This window comes from Primulina eburnea, chromosome 6, assembly GCF_022965805.1.
Source record: "Primulina eburnea isolate SZY01 chromosome 6, ASM2296580v1, whole genome shotgun sequence".
NCBI classification, from domain to species: domain Eukaryota; kingdom Viridiplantae; phylum Streptophyta; class Magnoliopsida; order Lamiales; family Gesneriaceae; genus Primulina; species Primulina eburnea.
The window spans coordinates 30,242,240-30,259,858 of NC_133106.1; the positions used below are offsets into that span (position 1 = coordinate 30,242,240).

General features: G+C 31.7%; 1 protein-coding gene across 1 annotated transcript; it reads right to left on the reverse strand.

The window, feature by feature from the left end:
• Nucleotides 1-2,712: 2,712 nt before the first annotated feature.
• Nucleotides 2,713-5,261, reverse strand: LOC140834155 (G-type lectin S-receptor-like serine/threonine-protein kinase LECRK3). Its single transcript, XM_073198829.1, has one exon. It carries the CDS (start codon nucleotides 5,201-5,203, stop codon nucleotides 2,822-2,824), a length of 2,382 nt encoding a protein of 793 aa, XP_073054930.1. The 5' UTR covers nucleotides 5,204-5,261; the 3' UTR covers nucleotides 2,713-2,821.
• Nucleotides 5,262-17,619: the final 12,358 nt, after the last annotated feature.

Sequence of the window (17,619 nt, forward strand, 5' to 3'; positions counted from 1 at the left end):
CCGAAGCCATAATTTTAAATTCTTTAGAACGTGTATTGATCTTCCAGATCTACGCTATCTTTTTCTTGAGAGAATTCTTTAGTTTTCTCTCCTGAACTATTTTCTTAATGAGTAAGAGAATAGGGAACGTGATGTCGCATGATCCCTACCATGACTCATATATAGATAATGTCTATCATTATTTTATGATATTTTTGTTTTAGCACATCATAAATAAAGAAACTACACTTATGTTTCTATACATTAAAGACCTACAACTTATTATATACATTAAAACCCAATAAACCGAAATATTAGTTGTTCATTTTATTTTGGGCTTAACTTAATAGACAACCCATAACACATAATTATTTACATATAAGCTCATGTAAATAAAATTGATTCAACACTTTCCTACTTAGTCTATATGTGTAACCTTATATTATGCTCGTGAAAATAAGATCAAAGCAGTATTCGCTGCACTCAAGATAACTAAACTCATCAATTGCCACATATGTCAACACAACTGAATGACATGTATCATGAAGTAGATTTGTAGCATGGAAATTTCATGCAATAAAATCATAACATGCCTATTTTCAATTGGTCATCCCTTAACCTTATGAGATCAAACTATAAACCATAATCAGAGAGTGACTTAATTTGAAATTTATTTTTGCAAAAAAAAAAATTTCAAGTAACTGTAACTAAAAATATCTACAACTGAAAAGTATTTAAAATAACAAACTCCTACTAAAACTGAATTTTCTCAATTGACACAACACTCATACGAGTAGTGTGCGCATGAAACTGTTTCGGTGGTGGTCACTTAGTAAGCGGATCTGCAACCATGTAATTTGTACCGATTTGCTCAATAGACAACTTTCCACTCTGAATTCTTTCTTTAACAACTAGGAACTTTATGTTTATATATTTTGATTTCGTCGAGCTCCTGTTGTTATTGGAATACATAACAGTTGATTTATTGTCACATTGTATTCTTAGTAGCCTTTCAATGCCATCTACAATGCGCAGTCTGGTGACAAAATTTTACAATCATATTCTATAATTGGATGCCTCATAACACGCTACAAACTTAGTTGTCATGGTGGAAAAGACTATAAGAGACTGTTTAGCACTCTTCCAAGAAATCTCACCTCCAGCAAGGAGATAAATGTAGCTCGACATAGATTTGATACAATCTTGGCATCCAATAAAATCGGAGTCAGCATACCCAATGGTCTCAAGCTGATCCAACCTCCAATATATGAGCATGTAACATTTTGTTCTCTGTAAGTACCATAAAACTCTTTTGAATGTTTTCCAATGTTCCACTCTCGGGTTACTTAAATATCGTCCCAACATTTCTGTCGTGTACGGAATATCTGGATGTGTACAAACCTAAGCATAAATCAGACTCCCCACTGCAGATGCATAGGGAATCATCTGCATTTTCTTTTCCTCAAAATCATTCTTGGGGCCTTGTTTGAGACTAAATTTCTGCCTTAGCCCGTTAGTATACAGTCTTGCATCACATATCGCTTGAGAACTTTCTCGATATAGTATTTCTGAGATAATACAAGAATACCTCGAGAACAATCTTGATGTATCCGAATACCCAATACAAAATATGCATCACCAAGATCTTTCATCTCAAAATTCTTAGCTAGAAATCTCTTGGTATCATGCAAAAATTCTACATTGATGTTAGCAAGTAGGATGTCATTCACATATAAAACCAGAAAAATATGCTTACTCTCATTAAATTTATGGTACACACAATCATCGACCAAATTTATCTGAAAACCAAACAAGATGATTACTTGATGAAATTTGAAATACCATTCTCGAGATACCTTCTTGAGCATATATATGGATTTTTTTAATTTGCAAATCACATTATTTGTGTCTTTGGACACAAAAGTTTCTGGTTGCTCCATATAAATTGTTTCATCAATGTCACAATTTAGAAATGTAGTCTTTATATCCATCTGATGAAATTCAACATCAAAATGCATCACCAAAGCCACTATAATCCTTAAAGAGTTTTTCGAAGAAACCATAGATAAAGTCTCTTTATAATCAATGTCTTCTTTCTGTGTAAAGCCTTTAGCGACAAGACGAGCATTATATATTTCCACATTGCCTTTCAAATCCCTCTTGCTTTTAAATATCCATTTGCAATCAATCAACTTCGTACTTTTAGGCAATGAGACAGGATCTCATACGTCATTGTTCTTCATAGACTTTATCTTCTCATTCTAGGCATCATTTCACTTTTGAGAGTTGGAACTTTCCATGGCTTGACGGAAACTGATAGGAAAATCCTCCATTTTCCCAGTGTTTTCCTCATGTTTTTGAAAAAATACAAGTTGCCATCATCTGGCATTGCATTTCTCCGCTCTCTAGTGGACTCTTTAATGGTATATGTTTTGGATGTGCTTGAGTTTGTTCGTAGGGGAGGATCTCTAATATTGTCTTCCTCTATTGTGTCTTGGTCAAAATGAAAAATATTTATCAATGTCTAAGACACATATGAGAATATTTACATATTCTTCTTAAAAGATAATATCCTTACTTTTTTCCGACATATAAATAGGATTTCGGAATTTTGTTGAATCATGGACTCTTCAATATATTTTTAACAATTGATGCATGTACACACAAGTAAACAACAGTGTTCAAATATTTAGTTAGTAATTTTTTTGTCTGAATTAGATAGCCACAAAAATCTTATTCGTAAATATATTTTGGGAAAAATTCAGAATTAATCATCCTTATTTCCTTGTTCGAAACTCAGCTTCAATTACATGACTTAGTCCATCATCTTAAAGCACCAACATCATACGAAGGATTGAGGATCCGGTGGAAGAGGCACTTCGATAGATCCTTCGAGCATATGCAAAACTCTCTTCATGTTAGGCCTCAATGACGGATCTTCTTGAATGCACCAAATGGCGACCACCACGAATTTCTTGGCCCGTTTGATATCGTTTGTGGCTTCCTCGTCATTGGCAACTAGCAAGTGCAGTGTACCGTCTTTGTAACAATCATAAGCCCAATCAGACAGAATCTCCTCGTGCTGATTCGTAATGCTTGTTTCGAAATTCTTTCTGCAGCAAATGAGCTCCAGCAACAAGATACCGAAGCTGTACACGTCGACTTTTACTGTGATAGGCATGTTTCTGAACCATTCAGGAGCTACATATCCTTTGGTTCCACGGATCATGGTAGTTGTTCGGGTCTGATCATCCTTTAGAAGTTTTGCAAGCCCAAAATCCGAGATTTTTGCTACCAAGGATTCGTCCAAGAGAACATTTTGAGGCTTGATGTCGCAGTGTATGATTTGAGTGCTGCACTCTTCATGCAAATAGCAGAGTCCCCTCGCGGTTCCAATTGCAATCTGTACTCTTTGGAACCAATTTGGCCTGGAGTTCTGGAAAAGAAAGCTTGCTATCGAACCATTACTCATGTATTGGTAAACGAGAAGCCTGTTTTCACCTTCATCACAGTATCCTAGTAATTGCACCAGATTTTTGTGGTTAGTTCTGCTGATTGAGTTCAATTCAGTTTTCAGTTCTTGTTCAGAATCTTTCGCTATCTTATTCAGCTTTTTCACCGCAATTAAACCATCATTTTCGTTCATCAGAGTCCCTTTATACACAGTTGAGCAAGCCCCGCTACCAAGTTCTTCCTTGAATCCATTTGTTGCCTCTTGTAATTCTTTGAAAGTGAAACTTCTTATGTTGGCCGAGTACGGATGAAGAATCTTTGATTCTCGTCGTTTTAAATGAAAACCAAACAACAAGAAAGCAACGAGTAGGAGCAAGTTGACAAATACCGAACTTCCCAACAGAACAGATCCTGTGATAATGAGAGTGGATCTTTTGTTCTTGTTCGGAATATTAGCTGGAGGGGCTAATGTGGCATTACTTTTCCTTACCTTTATCCATGCTCTCCCCAGGACGCTCGAGTCAAATCTTCCATTCGAAAGAGGGTACTTTTTCTTCCAACATCTCTTGCGTCTAAAGATAGCAGCGGCACATAAACAATCATCAAGACAATCCTGTCGACACCAATCTTCTTGTACTTGTTGATATGACATGTAACTGCCACCAAGGAAATCGGTGTTATACATGTCGACGAAGTTGAAAAGTGATGCATCTCGTGATTCTTGATCACAAATCTGTGCGACGAAATCTTGCTTGCATCCGCTCATCTTGTCACTTGGATTGATAGAAGAGTAACCGGTAGGACAGAAACAATAAGGCCTCTGATCAGTTCCCAGGGAGCATATGCTGTTGAAGCCACACGCACCCCATACCGAATTGTTTGGTATGCTGAGACATATATTCTCTGGTAAGAAGTGCAAAACGGACCAACTCATCGGCCTTCCACCTGTTGAATTACCAAACTTGGGATATACATAATGCCTGAGAACCCCGTCATAATCCAATATCATTCTCTGGTAATATAGGGCGGTGGAAGCGCCATTTGAAGACAGAAAATCAAGTATTGTTCCATTCTCTGCTGTAAGGGAGATGTAGCCAGATTGGTTAAAGATCACTTGGAATCCACTGCCAACAGTATTTGATGCCCAATACGCACCGATGTTGTCGTCCATGGGGAAGTTTCTGTTGTAAGACACAAGATTCCCATCACCTTGCATCGCAAAGATGAATCTCCCACTGGAGTAATTCGTCTCCGAAAAGCTTGAAACCAATCTACCCCCTTCATTCAATATCTGGGACGGTAAAATCGTATCAGTTGGATCATTAAAACTTTGCCACAAGAGAGCTGATGTATTGCCCACCAGTACAAAGTTACCGCTGTCAAGCATTGCGCCATATGCGACAGCCGAGCCCGCCAGATTAGGAGTCCAAATTGGTTGGCCCCTCGGATCATCAAGTTCAGATCTCCCATCTGTAAAAATATGAAACTTAGATCCTTCCGCAGCTGGTTTATCTCGATTTGCAGACCAAATTATAGTTTTTTCGGGTATACTGTCGAACCAGATGGCTAGCAAGTAGCCACCACCAGGCACGGTCTGTCGGAATCCAAAAGCAAAATCACCAGATGGTGATGGCCAAGCTGAATTCTCATTGTTCGCAATGAGAGATGAACCCAAAGAAACGTTGCGATAGGGCTGCGCTGTTGCTAATATTGGAAGCAAAAGAACCAACATGAAATGTAACATTTTACAAAAATTAACAGCGTAAGCCATGGGAGCAAGGGAAGATAATGGACTCACTTAAAACAAGAAAGGAGAATATTACAGCACTATAAAATGTTACATATACGGAATGTTACATATACGGCGTCCAGCCCTATTTTACTGGAATTGTCACTTATTTAAAAAAATATATATCTACTAGAAAAAAAAAATGTTTATGTGATGTTGAAAAATATTAATATAATATAGAAAATTATATCTCATATCAATAATTAAATCAAAATAATCATAAACTAAAATTAACTTACTAAACTCAAACACGAAAACTTTTAAAATTTATGAGACTTGGTCCTGGTCTCACTTGTAAAACTTGAGTTTTAGATATTGTCAAAGTCAAACATTCTTAGTGTGATATCCTTGTCCCACATCAAAAAAATCAAAGATTTAAAATGAGTTTATAATAACTTACAATGAACTTCTATAGTTATTTGGTTAATCATTTTCGTAAAGCGAGGACTAATACCTATAGTTGCTATAGGGGTCCATTGTGCAATCATGCATGCGCGGGCCCGGACTCGAGGCGTGACAGAATGGTATCAGAGCCGGTCACCGGCATAGAACACCGGGGAATAAGTGCTATGCGGGGCAAAGTGCTATATGCATGAGAGCCACCTCTTGAACTTGCGGGGCAAAGTGCTACATGACGGGAGTAACCTTTTGAACATCTAGGAGCCACCTCTAAATTCTCGGTGCTGGTGGATCGAGGGGTCAGGCCACAACGAGGACGTCGCGTTCTGAAGGAATGATGATTGTGATACCCTTGTCACACGTCAAAAAAATCAAAGATTTAAAATGAGTTTATAATGGCTTACAATGGATTTCTATAGCAACTTGGGTGATAGGAGCTCATTGTACAATCATGCGAACGCGGGTCCGGACTCGAGGCGTGACACCTAGCCCACATATTATCTAAATTCCGGCTGAAAACGAGCTGGATTAACAAAACTCATCGCTTCGTCTAGACCTGTAGTGTTGCGAATTTCATTGTTTAAGGCTCCAACATAGTGTTTTCCCATATATATATATATACTAGAAAAGTGCACGTGCGTTGCACGTGAAAACGATTTTATTCGAGATAAAATTAGTTGATATAATAAATAAAAATGAAAATTATATTTTTTATAAATTCATATTAATTACATATATGAAATTTACATGTTTTCACATGTTTATTTTAACTAATTTACTTTTCGTTATGTAATTTTTTTTGTTATTTCTGTGTACATGTCAAGTTTTAATAACAAGTACGGATATCGTCCGACAAAACTTGATATATTACAAATCTACATTAAAAAAATTCTTTAATTAACTTAAACAAAAACTTGAATAAATTAATAAACTAAATTGAAATTAAAATAAAAGGATGAAACAAACACAATTTAAATAATTTAAATTAAAATAATTAATAAACGACTGTTCAAATATCGGTTAATGCACAATCAATTCTTAAGCAATGCTTTTGAAGGAATTCATTATTTTATCAATATACTATGTCAAATTATAGTTAACTAATTCAACAACATACAATAACCAAGTGTCCTTTTGTTATTTAATAATTGCAATTGCAACAATGAATGGTGGATTTCTCTAGCTTTCGTTTTTTAGTCTATGACTACCAGCATGTACTCAATCTCATATGTTGTTAGGACCAGCAGATGTTTAGAGGGGGTGAATGAATACCTATTAAAACTTTCGGTATTATTGGTTTGAGCTAACAAAATACAATCGCTTTATCTCAACTCAGTTGAGTTACAAGTCAACAAGGTAAAATATATGCGCAGAAAAAGAATTGTGTTCAAAATTGAACCAAATAGATACTAACACGATAATCGCTTGATGCAATTATCTCAATGCCAAAAATATTCATGATGTTCAGTAGTTTTTCGTTGATGAAAATACTGTTAGATTCAAGCTGATTTTGATGAAGAAAATGGAGAAGAAATGCAGCATCCTTTGGGGAATGCATAATCTGTAGAGTACAAGCAACAATCAATAATCAATCAACATATTTCAGTCAATGAGACAGAAAATGAACAAAGATCTCAACTATTTAGAAGAAGAGCAACATGGATGACAAATTATAAGGTAACTGACAATAACCAAATTGAAGATTAATTTGTTCATTTTGCTCTATTTTCATATTGTGATCCAGTAGCTTTTGAAGAAGGTGTCAAAGAATCAAAATAGCAGAAGGCAATGGATGCTGAAATCACATCCTTCGATAAAAATAAAACTTGGGAACTCATCGAGCTTCCAAAAGGTCAAAAAACGATGTGTGAAGTAGATTTACAAGAGTAAATTGAAAGAAAATGGAAAGCCGACAAATTAAAGGCACCGTTGGTAGCAAAAGATTACAAACAAGAGTTTGGAGTCGGTTATAAAAAAATATTTGCTCAGTTGCAAGACATGATACGATCAGATTGGTAATTGCCTTAGTAGCACAATATTCATGGTCTATCTTCTATTTGGCTGTGAAATCGACGTTCTTACATGGAGACTTGGAAGAACATATATGTATCCATTAACCTCCTTGTTATATGAAGTTGGAAATGTGTATAAAGTGTATAAATTGAAAAAAAAAAACTTTGTATGGGCTAAAGCAAGTCCCACGAGCTTAGTATAGTCGAATTGAGACTTATTTTTTAAGGTATGTTTTCAAAAGTCCATATGAGTATAAACTTTGTACAAAATTGAAGATGAATGAAAAATCTCATTGTTTGTTTATATGTTAATGATCTTATATTCTCTGAAAATGATAGCTTCATGTTTGAAAAATTTAAGAAGTCCATGATGGTTGAGTTTGATTTGTAGGATCTTGGCAAAATGCATCATTTTCTTGGTATGAAGTAGTTCAATCCACTTATGAGATTTTTATTTCACAAAAGAAACATGTTCAAAAAGTTTTGTGCAGATTTAATATGAAGAAATGCAATTCTGCAAGTACTCCCGTAGACTATGGTTTGAAGCTAACAAAAATTTGTGAAGGAAAGAAGATTGACAACGCATTTTACAAGCAAATTGTTAGAAGCTTAATGTATTTGACAGCAACAATGTCGGATATTATGTATTCTTTCAGTCTCATAAGCAGATACATTGAGAATCCTACAGAATGCATTTTAAAGCTGTTAAGAGGATTTTATGATGCCGACAACGAATACAAGAACTTGGTCTCTACTATGAGAAAGGAGAACAATCAGATTTGAAGGAAATCGAGATGATAGAAAAAGAACTTAAGGATATGATTTTTTTCTTAGATCAAGCGGTTGTTCTATGCACTTCGAAAAAACATTCAATTGTTACTTTATCAACCATTGAAGCTAAATTTGTTGCATCAACTTCACGTGCATGTCAAGCTATTTGGTTGAGAAATTTTTTTGAAGAGCTTAAATTCAAGAATCATGATCCTTTTGATAATAGTTTAGTCATAAAACTATCAAAGAATCTGGTCCTCCATGGAAGAAGCAAGCTCATTGATGTGAAATTTCAATTTGAAGTGACATCATAAAGAATGAAACAATTGATCTCATCTATTGCAAAAGTGAAAACCAAGTAGCTGACATGTTTACCAAGTCCCTGAAACTGCCTACATTTCATAAACTAAGGGAACTACTTGGTATTAACATACTACAAAACAAATTTGAGGGATGGTGTTCTTATTAAGCCGATGTTTACCTTATCGGTTTAAGGGAGATATTATTGAATTGTTAAAGGTTTGTCGAAGTACTTCGTTATCTGTCTTGTCAAATAAAGTATGTTAGTCATTGTTTTTTATTAACAAAGTATTACAGAAAATAATTATCTTAGCATATTTGTTATTTCAGGTTTAGTTGTCAATTATTAACGTATCAATTAAATAAATAAAATAAATTAAATTAAAAATATATCAATTATTAACTAATAATTGGGAAAATAATGCATAATCATGTATCAATTTATCAATTAAATAAATTAACTTTATTTAACTTGAAGTTTAAAAAATTAAATCTGAACCTCTAACTAAAAATTAATATCTTCATTTAATTTAAATTTTAAAAAATTAAGAACATACATTAATAATATATAAATCAATCAAATCAACAAACTTTAGAGCAATATTATATGAGTATGTTCATTTTAATAAGTCACTGAAATCACAATACATTATTATTATTATTACAAAAAATAAAAAACTTAAATTATTTACATCGTGATGACCTCACAATTATTTCAAATACAATAAAGCACCAATATCTACAAATATTTATTTAAGCTAAATTTATATATTGAAACCATATGCAAATCAAATATTAGATCACCAAAAATGTATGAATGAGTGTTATAGATAAATAAAAATGAGATAATGATATATTTATATATTCATTTAACTTTAAGCTAAAAAAGTTAAGTATGAATCATTTTTTGTTAAACAAAAATAGAAAATATATTATATGCTTAAAAAATACTAACCACGAATTTATATATTTATTTAACTTGAAGTTTAATAAATGTAATTTAAATTATTTTTGGTTATAAAACATATATGTTTATTTAATTTGAAGTTTGAAAAATTAAGTCTGAACCGCTAACAAAAAATTTATATGTTCATGTAACGTGAAGTTTAAAAAATTAGGTCCTTACCATTTTGGTTATAAAACATATAAAATATATTAAAAAATAGAAAAATTTATTGTAGGTTTAAAAAATACTGACCATAAATTTATATATATGTTCATTTAACTTAAAGTTTAAAAAATAAAGCTTGAACTATTTTTAGGTATAAAACATATATGTTTTTTTAACTTGAAGTTTTAAAAATTAAATCCGAACCGCTAACCAAAAATTTATATGTTTATGTATTTAAAGTTTAAAAAAACATAGAAAATAAATAAAAAAAATATTGTAGGTTAAAAAAATACTAACCATATATTTATATGTTCATTTAAATTGAAGTTTAAAAAATAAAATTTGAACTATTTTTAGTTATAAAACACATATGTTTTTTTAATTTGAAGTTTAAAAAATTAAGTCCGAATCGCTAACCAAAAATTTATATGTACATGTAACTTGAAGTTTACTAAACATAAATTTATATGTTCATTTAAATTGAAATTTAAAAAATAAAGTTTGAACTATTTTTATTTATAAAACATATATGTTTTTTTTAATTTAAAGTTTAAAAAATTAAGTTCGAACCGCTAACCAAAAATTTATATGTTTATGTAACTTGAATTTTACTAACCATAAATTTATATGTTCATTTAAATCGAAGTTTGAAACATAAAGTTTGAACTATTTTTATTTGTAAAACATATATGTTTTTTTAAACTTAAAGTTTAAAAATTAAGTTCGAATTGTTAACAAAAAAATTATATATATATATATATGTTCATTTAACTTGAAGTTTAAAAAAATAAAGTTTGAACTATTTTTAAGTATAAAACATATATGTTTTTTTAACTTGAAGTTTAAAAAATTAAATCCCAACCGCTAACCAGAAATTTATATGTTCATGTAACTTGAAGTTTAAAAAAATTAAGTCCGAACCATTTTTTATTATAAAGCTTAGAAAATATATTGATTTGAAATAATGCATAGTAAAATAAAATGTATTAATGAAACAAATTAGGTAATTAGATAAAAAAAATTGAAAAGTCACCTAAATAAATAAATAAGACATTCATTTAACTTGAAGTTTAAAAAAATAAAGTTTGAACTATTTTTAAGTATAAAACATATATGTTTTTTTAACTTGAAGTTTAAAAAATTAAATCCCAACCGCTAACCAGAAATTTATATGTTCATGTAACTTGAAGTTTAAAAAAATTAAGTCCGAACCATTTTTTATTATAAAGCTTAGAAAATATATTGATTTGAAATAATGCATAGTAAAATAAAATGTATTAATGAAACAAATTAGGTAATTAGATAACCTAAATAAATAAATAAATAAGACATTAATTAAGTAATAGTTGGAAAAAGGTAACCAAGTAAATTCACAATTCAAACTCATATATTTATAATAGTATAGATATAGATATAGATATAGATATAGATAGATATAGATATAGATATAGATATAGATATAGATATAGATATAGATAGATATAGATATAGATATAGATAATAGTATATATATATATATATATATATATATATATATATATATATATATATATATATATATATATATATATATATATATATATATATATATTGATTGTTTTTCTTTTTTATTTGATTTTTCTAACTATTCTGCGTGAGGTTCATCGTTTGTCATACGCTTCCTAGATACATAACCCAACCTATTAGGGAAAATAATATTTTTGATTATGTAGCTTGTATATTTTTTTTAATTTTGTTTTTTGTTATCAATTAATTCATAATTTTAGTCAACTAATTTTCATATTAATTTCAATTTTGGTTTTTTTTCCCCAAAAAAAAATGGACTTAGCATCGGATACGTAAACAATGTTCGGCATCACATCACCATTTTTCGATACCATGCATCACTTTTCTCATACCGCATCAGCATTCCAGTGAAAAATTGCTAAAAATGAGAAAAAAAAAATGGACTTAGCATCGGATACGTAAACAATGTTCGGCATCACATCACCATTTTTCGATACCATGCATCACTTTTCTCATACCGCATCAGCATTCCAGTGAAAAATTGCTAAAAATGAGAAGAAGAAAAAAAGTGCAAGTTGATTTATTAAAATTGATAATTGACTGATAACAAGGCCAAAATGAAAAATATGCAAGTTACATAAGGGTTTTCATCGAGCTGGTCGATTCGGTCCAGTTTCGATTTTCTATTTCGATTTTAGAAATATATAATCCGACATTCGAACCATTTTCTTTCGAATCGATTCGGCTCGTTTTTCTACCAAAAATGTTAATATATTATTTTTTACATGATTTCATAGGAAACATTTAATTAATATAAAATCTAAATGAATTAAATAGATAGCAATCAACTAAAAATTATTCGAAATAATCATTTATTCACTAAATATCATCTCATAAAATATATAATATAAACAAAATTATTGATTTAATGAAATTTCGGTTTTTTCGATCGGTTCAGTCTTGACATAAATATGTACATCTGAATTACAAAATTTGATTTTCAGTCCGGTGTTAGGTTTTGTCGATTTGGATTTACGATTTTTTCGATTTTATCTGCAGTTTGAACACCCATAAAGTTACTGTATCAAAAATGTTGTTCTTCTCAACCTATTACTACAACAAGATTATTCTATACTAACCCAGAGTCTGAAATATTTCTCGACCTATTATGTAGTCAAATATTAGCATTTGGATCATCAAATATATGTCAACTTCCATTAGTTGACACCAACAAGGACTTTCAAGAAATCGTGATGCCATTTATACATGGGCTTTTCATCTCCCATATATCAAATTAACACAACTAACTTAAGATTTATTAAATCTAAAAAAGTGAAGGAAAAAAAACCCATTAAATTTAGAGTATTCCCTTATATTAATTTATAAGGAGCCCAATTATAATTATAGAAAATTAATATTAATTTAGCTAAATTTTGTAAATTATTTTCTTTATACGTGCATGCATTTTAGTACCAATTATCAGCATACAATTTGGCAAGAACTTTTGCATGCGAGAACAAAAGAGAATAGAGATGGAAAATGAGGCACTTGATAAAATCCACACGCAAACATGAAACTTCTTGGAATTTGAATAAAATAATCAAAGCTTGGAAAATTTTAATCCATCGATACGGTTCTTTGATTTGGTCGTATCAATAATTTCGACATTAATATTATATCACGTGGTCCCGACAAATAAAAAATGAATTAACAATATTAAAGTCGATCCATACATAAATTATAATCCTGTATTTTGTAAGAAATACTTAGTTTAACTGATCTGACATACTTTTTATTTCAACTATCTGAACTTAAAAATCCAAAAATTATATTATATATATTCAATTTAAGTTGATTGATAATCAATTTAAGTTATTTAGTACTTGAAAATGCATATATTTGTATATTATTTTCAACAATATATATCTTGACCAAAAAATTGTTAAATATTTCGTACATAAAAATTATAATTATAAAACCTAATTTGATTCAGTTGGCACTTAAAATTTATATATTTGTGCTATTATATCAACTATATGTACCTATATTTATTTTTTTAGTTTTCGTGGATTATATATGATATAAATAATATAACAAATTAAAATATATCGATACCCAAAACTCGCAAATTTAGGGCACAAATTCAAGAATATGTGTTTATTTGAGCCAAAAATACGATTGGTGTGCTGTCGTTGACCACCAAATTAATTCCTACTCTTTTGAATAAAAACGAGTGTAATGATGAGTAGGGTCGAATCCACAGAGAACGGTAGATTTATTTCTTTCGAGTAAAATGTAAATAAAGGGGGGGGTGGATTTTGGATATGAATTAAATAAATGCTAAACTAAATTTATCTAAGAAAATAAAATAATAAGTTAAAATGATAATTAATCAACTAGAATAAAATGCAGAATTAATATGAGAAAGATCTGATTCAAGGGAGTTCTACTATTTAATTATATCACTGTTCATTGGCTAACAAATAATTTAGACAAAAACTTGTGTGAGACGGTCTCACGGGTCATATTTGTGAGACGGATCTCTTATTTGGGTCATCAATGAAAAAGTATTACTTTTTATGCTAAAAGTATTACTTTTTATTGTGAATATGGGTAGGGTTGACCCGTCTCACGGATTAAGATCCGTGAGACGGTCTCACATGAGACCTACTCAATAATTTATTCAAATTGTTCCAAGCAATTAACCTTAGAATTATAGGGATAGCCGCTAAATTCTTGTGTTTTCCTAAAATAATTGACCGAACCCAGCATCCAGTCAAAACTTATTGATAATTAACTGGGCACGATAGCGTTCCATATTAATTAAAAATAGCATTTCAATTTTGTGAAAACAGTTAATCCTAAAATCTAACAACCGAGATAGCTGCAATTGATAGATCGAGTTTCGTTGATTTATTTAGAATAAATATGCTATGATAGCACAACATATATAATCTATGCTACTCGTGTACCAATCGTTCATGACAATTACGGATCACTGAATTCATGGTTAGCAGTAGAAAATCCTATATCGAATTAAATTGTCAGATTAATCGATATACAATATTCATATAATTAAATCATAAATCAACAAATACTTAGAATAAAAAGAATATTAAATATAAGAACGGGTACCTCACAGTGATAAATTAAACAGTAAAAACAACCCTTAAATCAGAAATAAAACTTAGCCTAAAGGTATGGAGAGGAGATGAGAAATTATTGCGTCTCCTTCTTGTTTTTCGCGTTGAAAATGAGAGCTTCTTTCCCTTTCCTTTTTCCTCTACTGTACGTGTGTTTTTGTGGGAGGATTGGTTGGAGAATGAAAATCTTGCTGCCGCCTCCCTTTATTCTTACGTGAGATTAGGTTGGAAATAAAAAGGAAGTAAATGGGTCCAAAAGAAGAAAAGCCCAATTATCTAAATTTAAACTAGGCAGCAGAGGAATTGTGACAAGGCGTGATCACGCCTTATGCAAAAACATCTTCTGAATTTTTCTGCTCCACGTCTTCCACTAAGATCATATCAACAACTTTAATTGTGATATAAAATCACCTTTTTTGGCCCAAATTTATCGCAAAAACAGAAAACTTCTTCCTACAATAAAATCACACAAAAATGTGTCAATTAAGCACGTTGAAAGTGGTAACAATGAGAGATATGACAACGAAAAATGCAAACTATTATGAGCCTATCAAATCTCCCACATATAAACCATGCTTGTCCTCAAGCATAAAAGAGTTCAATTCATTATCTCAACTCGTTATCCTCTTTCTGCTTCATTTACTTGTCCACAAAATATTTTTTTCATGCACCAAAGAAATTTAATTGTTGGGCATCTGACTACCAACATCATGAGCAATTGCTTCCATCCGAATGTGTAGAAATAAAAACGCATAGAGTCCAAACACTCCTCACAAGATTCGCTCATTTCACTCGTAAGTGTCTAGGTATGTATCAAGGAGCTCTCATGTCAAAACACTGAAATTTTTTACCATAAGCTTGCAAATATATCATATCCTCTACCAAGTGAATGAATTAAAATGCACAAACAAGGGCTATAAATGGGTTGTACCGTGGCTAGAGGTCAGGTAGGAAATAAGTACAACGGTTTATGGAATTGAAGAACACATACACACTTTCCACAGAAACAATTGCATACATCTAACAATAACATCTTCAATCTCATTATAACATCAAAGAGCATTTTCTTTTTCGTTGCTCTTATTTTCCTTCTCACTCCCTTTTTTTTTCTTACATATATTTTTTTCAAATATTTTTTTTCTTTTTTTTTGTTTTTTTTTTTCATAAGGAGTTTTTAGACAACGATTTCGAGCATTAATCCTCGATCTCAACAATTTGCACTTTCTTGGCTCAAAGCGATGTTAAATGCGAAAAGTTTGTATGATTCTCCAATTCAAGGTTCAAATAGAGGGATAACCAACAAAAAGGATTTATCATGGCTTGTAACGTGGTTATTTTCCAACAAATAGGCTCAGGCTCGAACTTGGCTCACTAGGGGTAATTGAATCAGGGTAGGCTCAAAAGAACGGCACTGATGATGCGAAAGAAAACAGTTTGAACCTAATGCCCTTTACTTTGTTTATGCACCTAATCCATCACAAGGTATCAACAAAGACATGTATAACAATGCAAGTTCTAGAAAAATCAACAATGTATGACTAACACACAATCAAAAAATTTGGAGCATGATGTGATGATTTGCTCATAGGCCCAAAGCTCACGAAAAAAATGGTATGTGTGTTAGACCCATACACTTGTCATTCAACACATCATTAAGAGCAACTACCCATAAATGTAGCAGGAAGAATGCAAAATCAGTTGCACACAAAGAAAAAATCAGTTTTTCATTCATAGACTCGCATTAGAGGCATTCAAGATTCAAACGAGAGAGATAACGAATAAACACTAAATGCTTTAAAGTTCAAACAAATTCATTTTTCCGGACTCTCTCCTCTCTTTCTTCTTTATTTTTTTTTCGAATAAACATGCAAAAAAATTTGAAAAAAATTGAAATTGAAACGAGAAATAAGGCTATATACCCCCTCCCACACCTATATGTGGCAATATCCTCAATGACACGAAAATTAGATGCACAACGTTGACAGTAAAAACGCAAAAGAAGTTAGAAAACTCCCCTGAAAATTGTTGGACATCATGGAGCAAAGCTTTCTATTGTTGTTGCGGTGTTAACGAAGCCTGCGAGAGAAGATGTGAAAAGGGGTGAGAACAAATGATGTTAGATAAAAGAAAAGTAATTTTTTTTTTTTTTTTTTTTTGCACAGAAGTGTTTTTCTTATAAGGCGTGGTCACGCCTTGTTAGAAGATATCTTCTGCACAAAGGTAATAAAAATTGTACTATGTGAAAAAAAATAAAAATAAAAGAAATTAAAAACAATAAGAACAAGAAATTTGGGTTGCCTCCCAAAAGCGCTTGATTTTTAGTCTTCAGCTTGACTCTCAAAAGCACTCATTCAAAGAGCGGTTGACACCCAAAGTACGTGTCATATGACACCATAAATGGGTCTTGGTTCCATGTGCCCTCAAGTTTGGCTTGATGTATGTAATATAAGCTCGTCTCCTCAACAAAACGTGACTTTAAATAATAGGCATGAGATGAGAGTATCATCGTTGGCTCTTGAAGAACAAAGTCTGTTGAAATCGGCAATGGAGAAAAACAAGGATCCCCTAGATGTATGTACGATAATATTATCGACGAGCTCAAATCGATAGTCTCAGGAGCTTGTTCATCTCTCAACTTCATTGGTGCCTCATCTTCGTGTGATATTTCTTCCAAAACTTCTTCAGACTGAGGTTCAACAGTTTCCTCATTCAATGCCACGCGCTTGTTTACCATAGCATTCAATCGACTTATGAGTATTTCAAGACTATATCCCTCATCTTCTTGATGCTCGAAAGGTTGGTCTGTAAAATCAGATTGGCTAATTTCTGGAGGGTATTGGTGGCTCCAACTCTGCAGCGAAGGATTCCAATACTGATGGTAGTCAAAGTCGGCCATATCATTTAGCAAATATATCACACTGTTTTCACGTCGACTAAGTAATGGACTACCAGTTGTTAGTGCTCCATTAAATACCCATCTTCGTGTAACTGCATCCAAACCTTTAAGGAAAAGTCGAATAAGAACATAGTTAGAAAAATCATGATTCTTGAATGTTGTTATTAAATTATTGAATCTCTCTCATGCTGCATAGAATGGCTCTCCGTTTTGTTGGGCAAAAGTTGTGAATACTTGTCGATGAAACATGTCGAAGTATT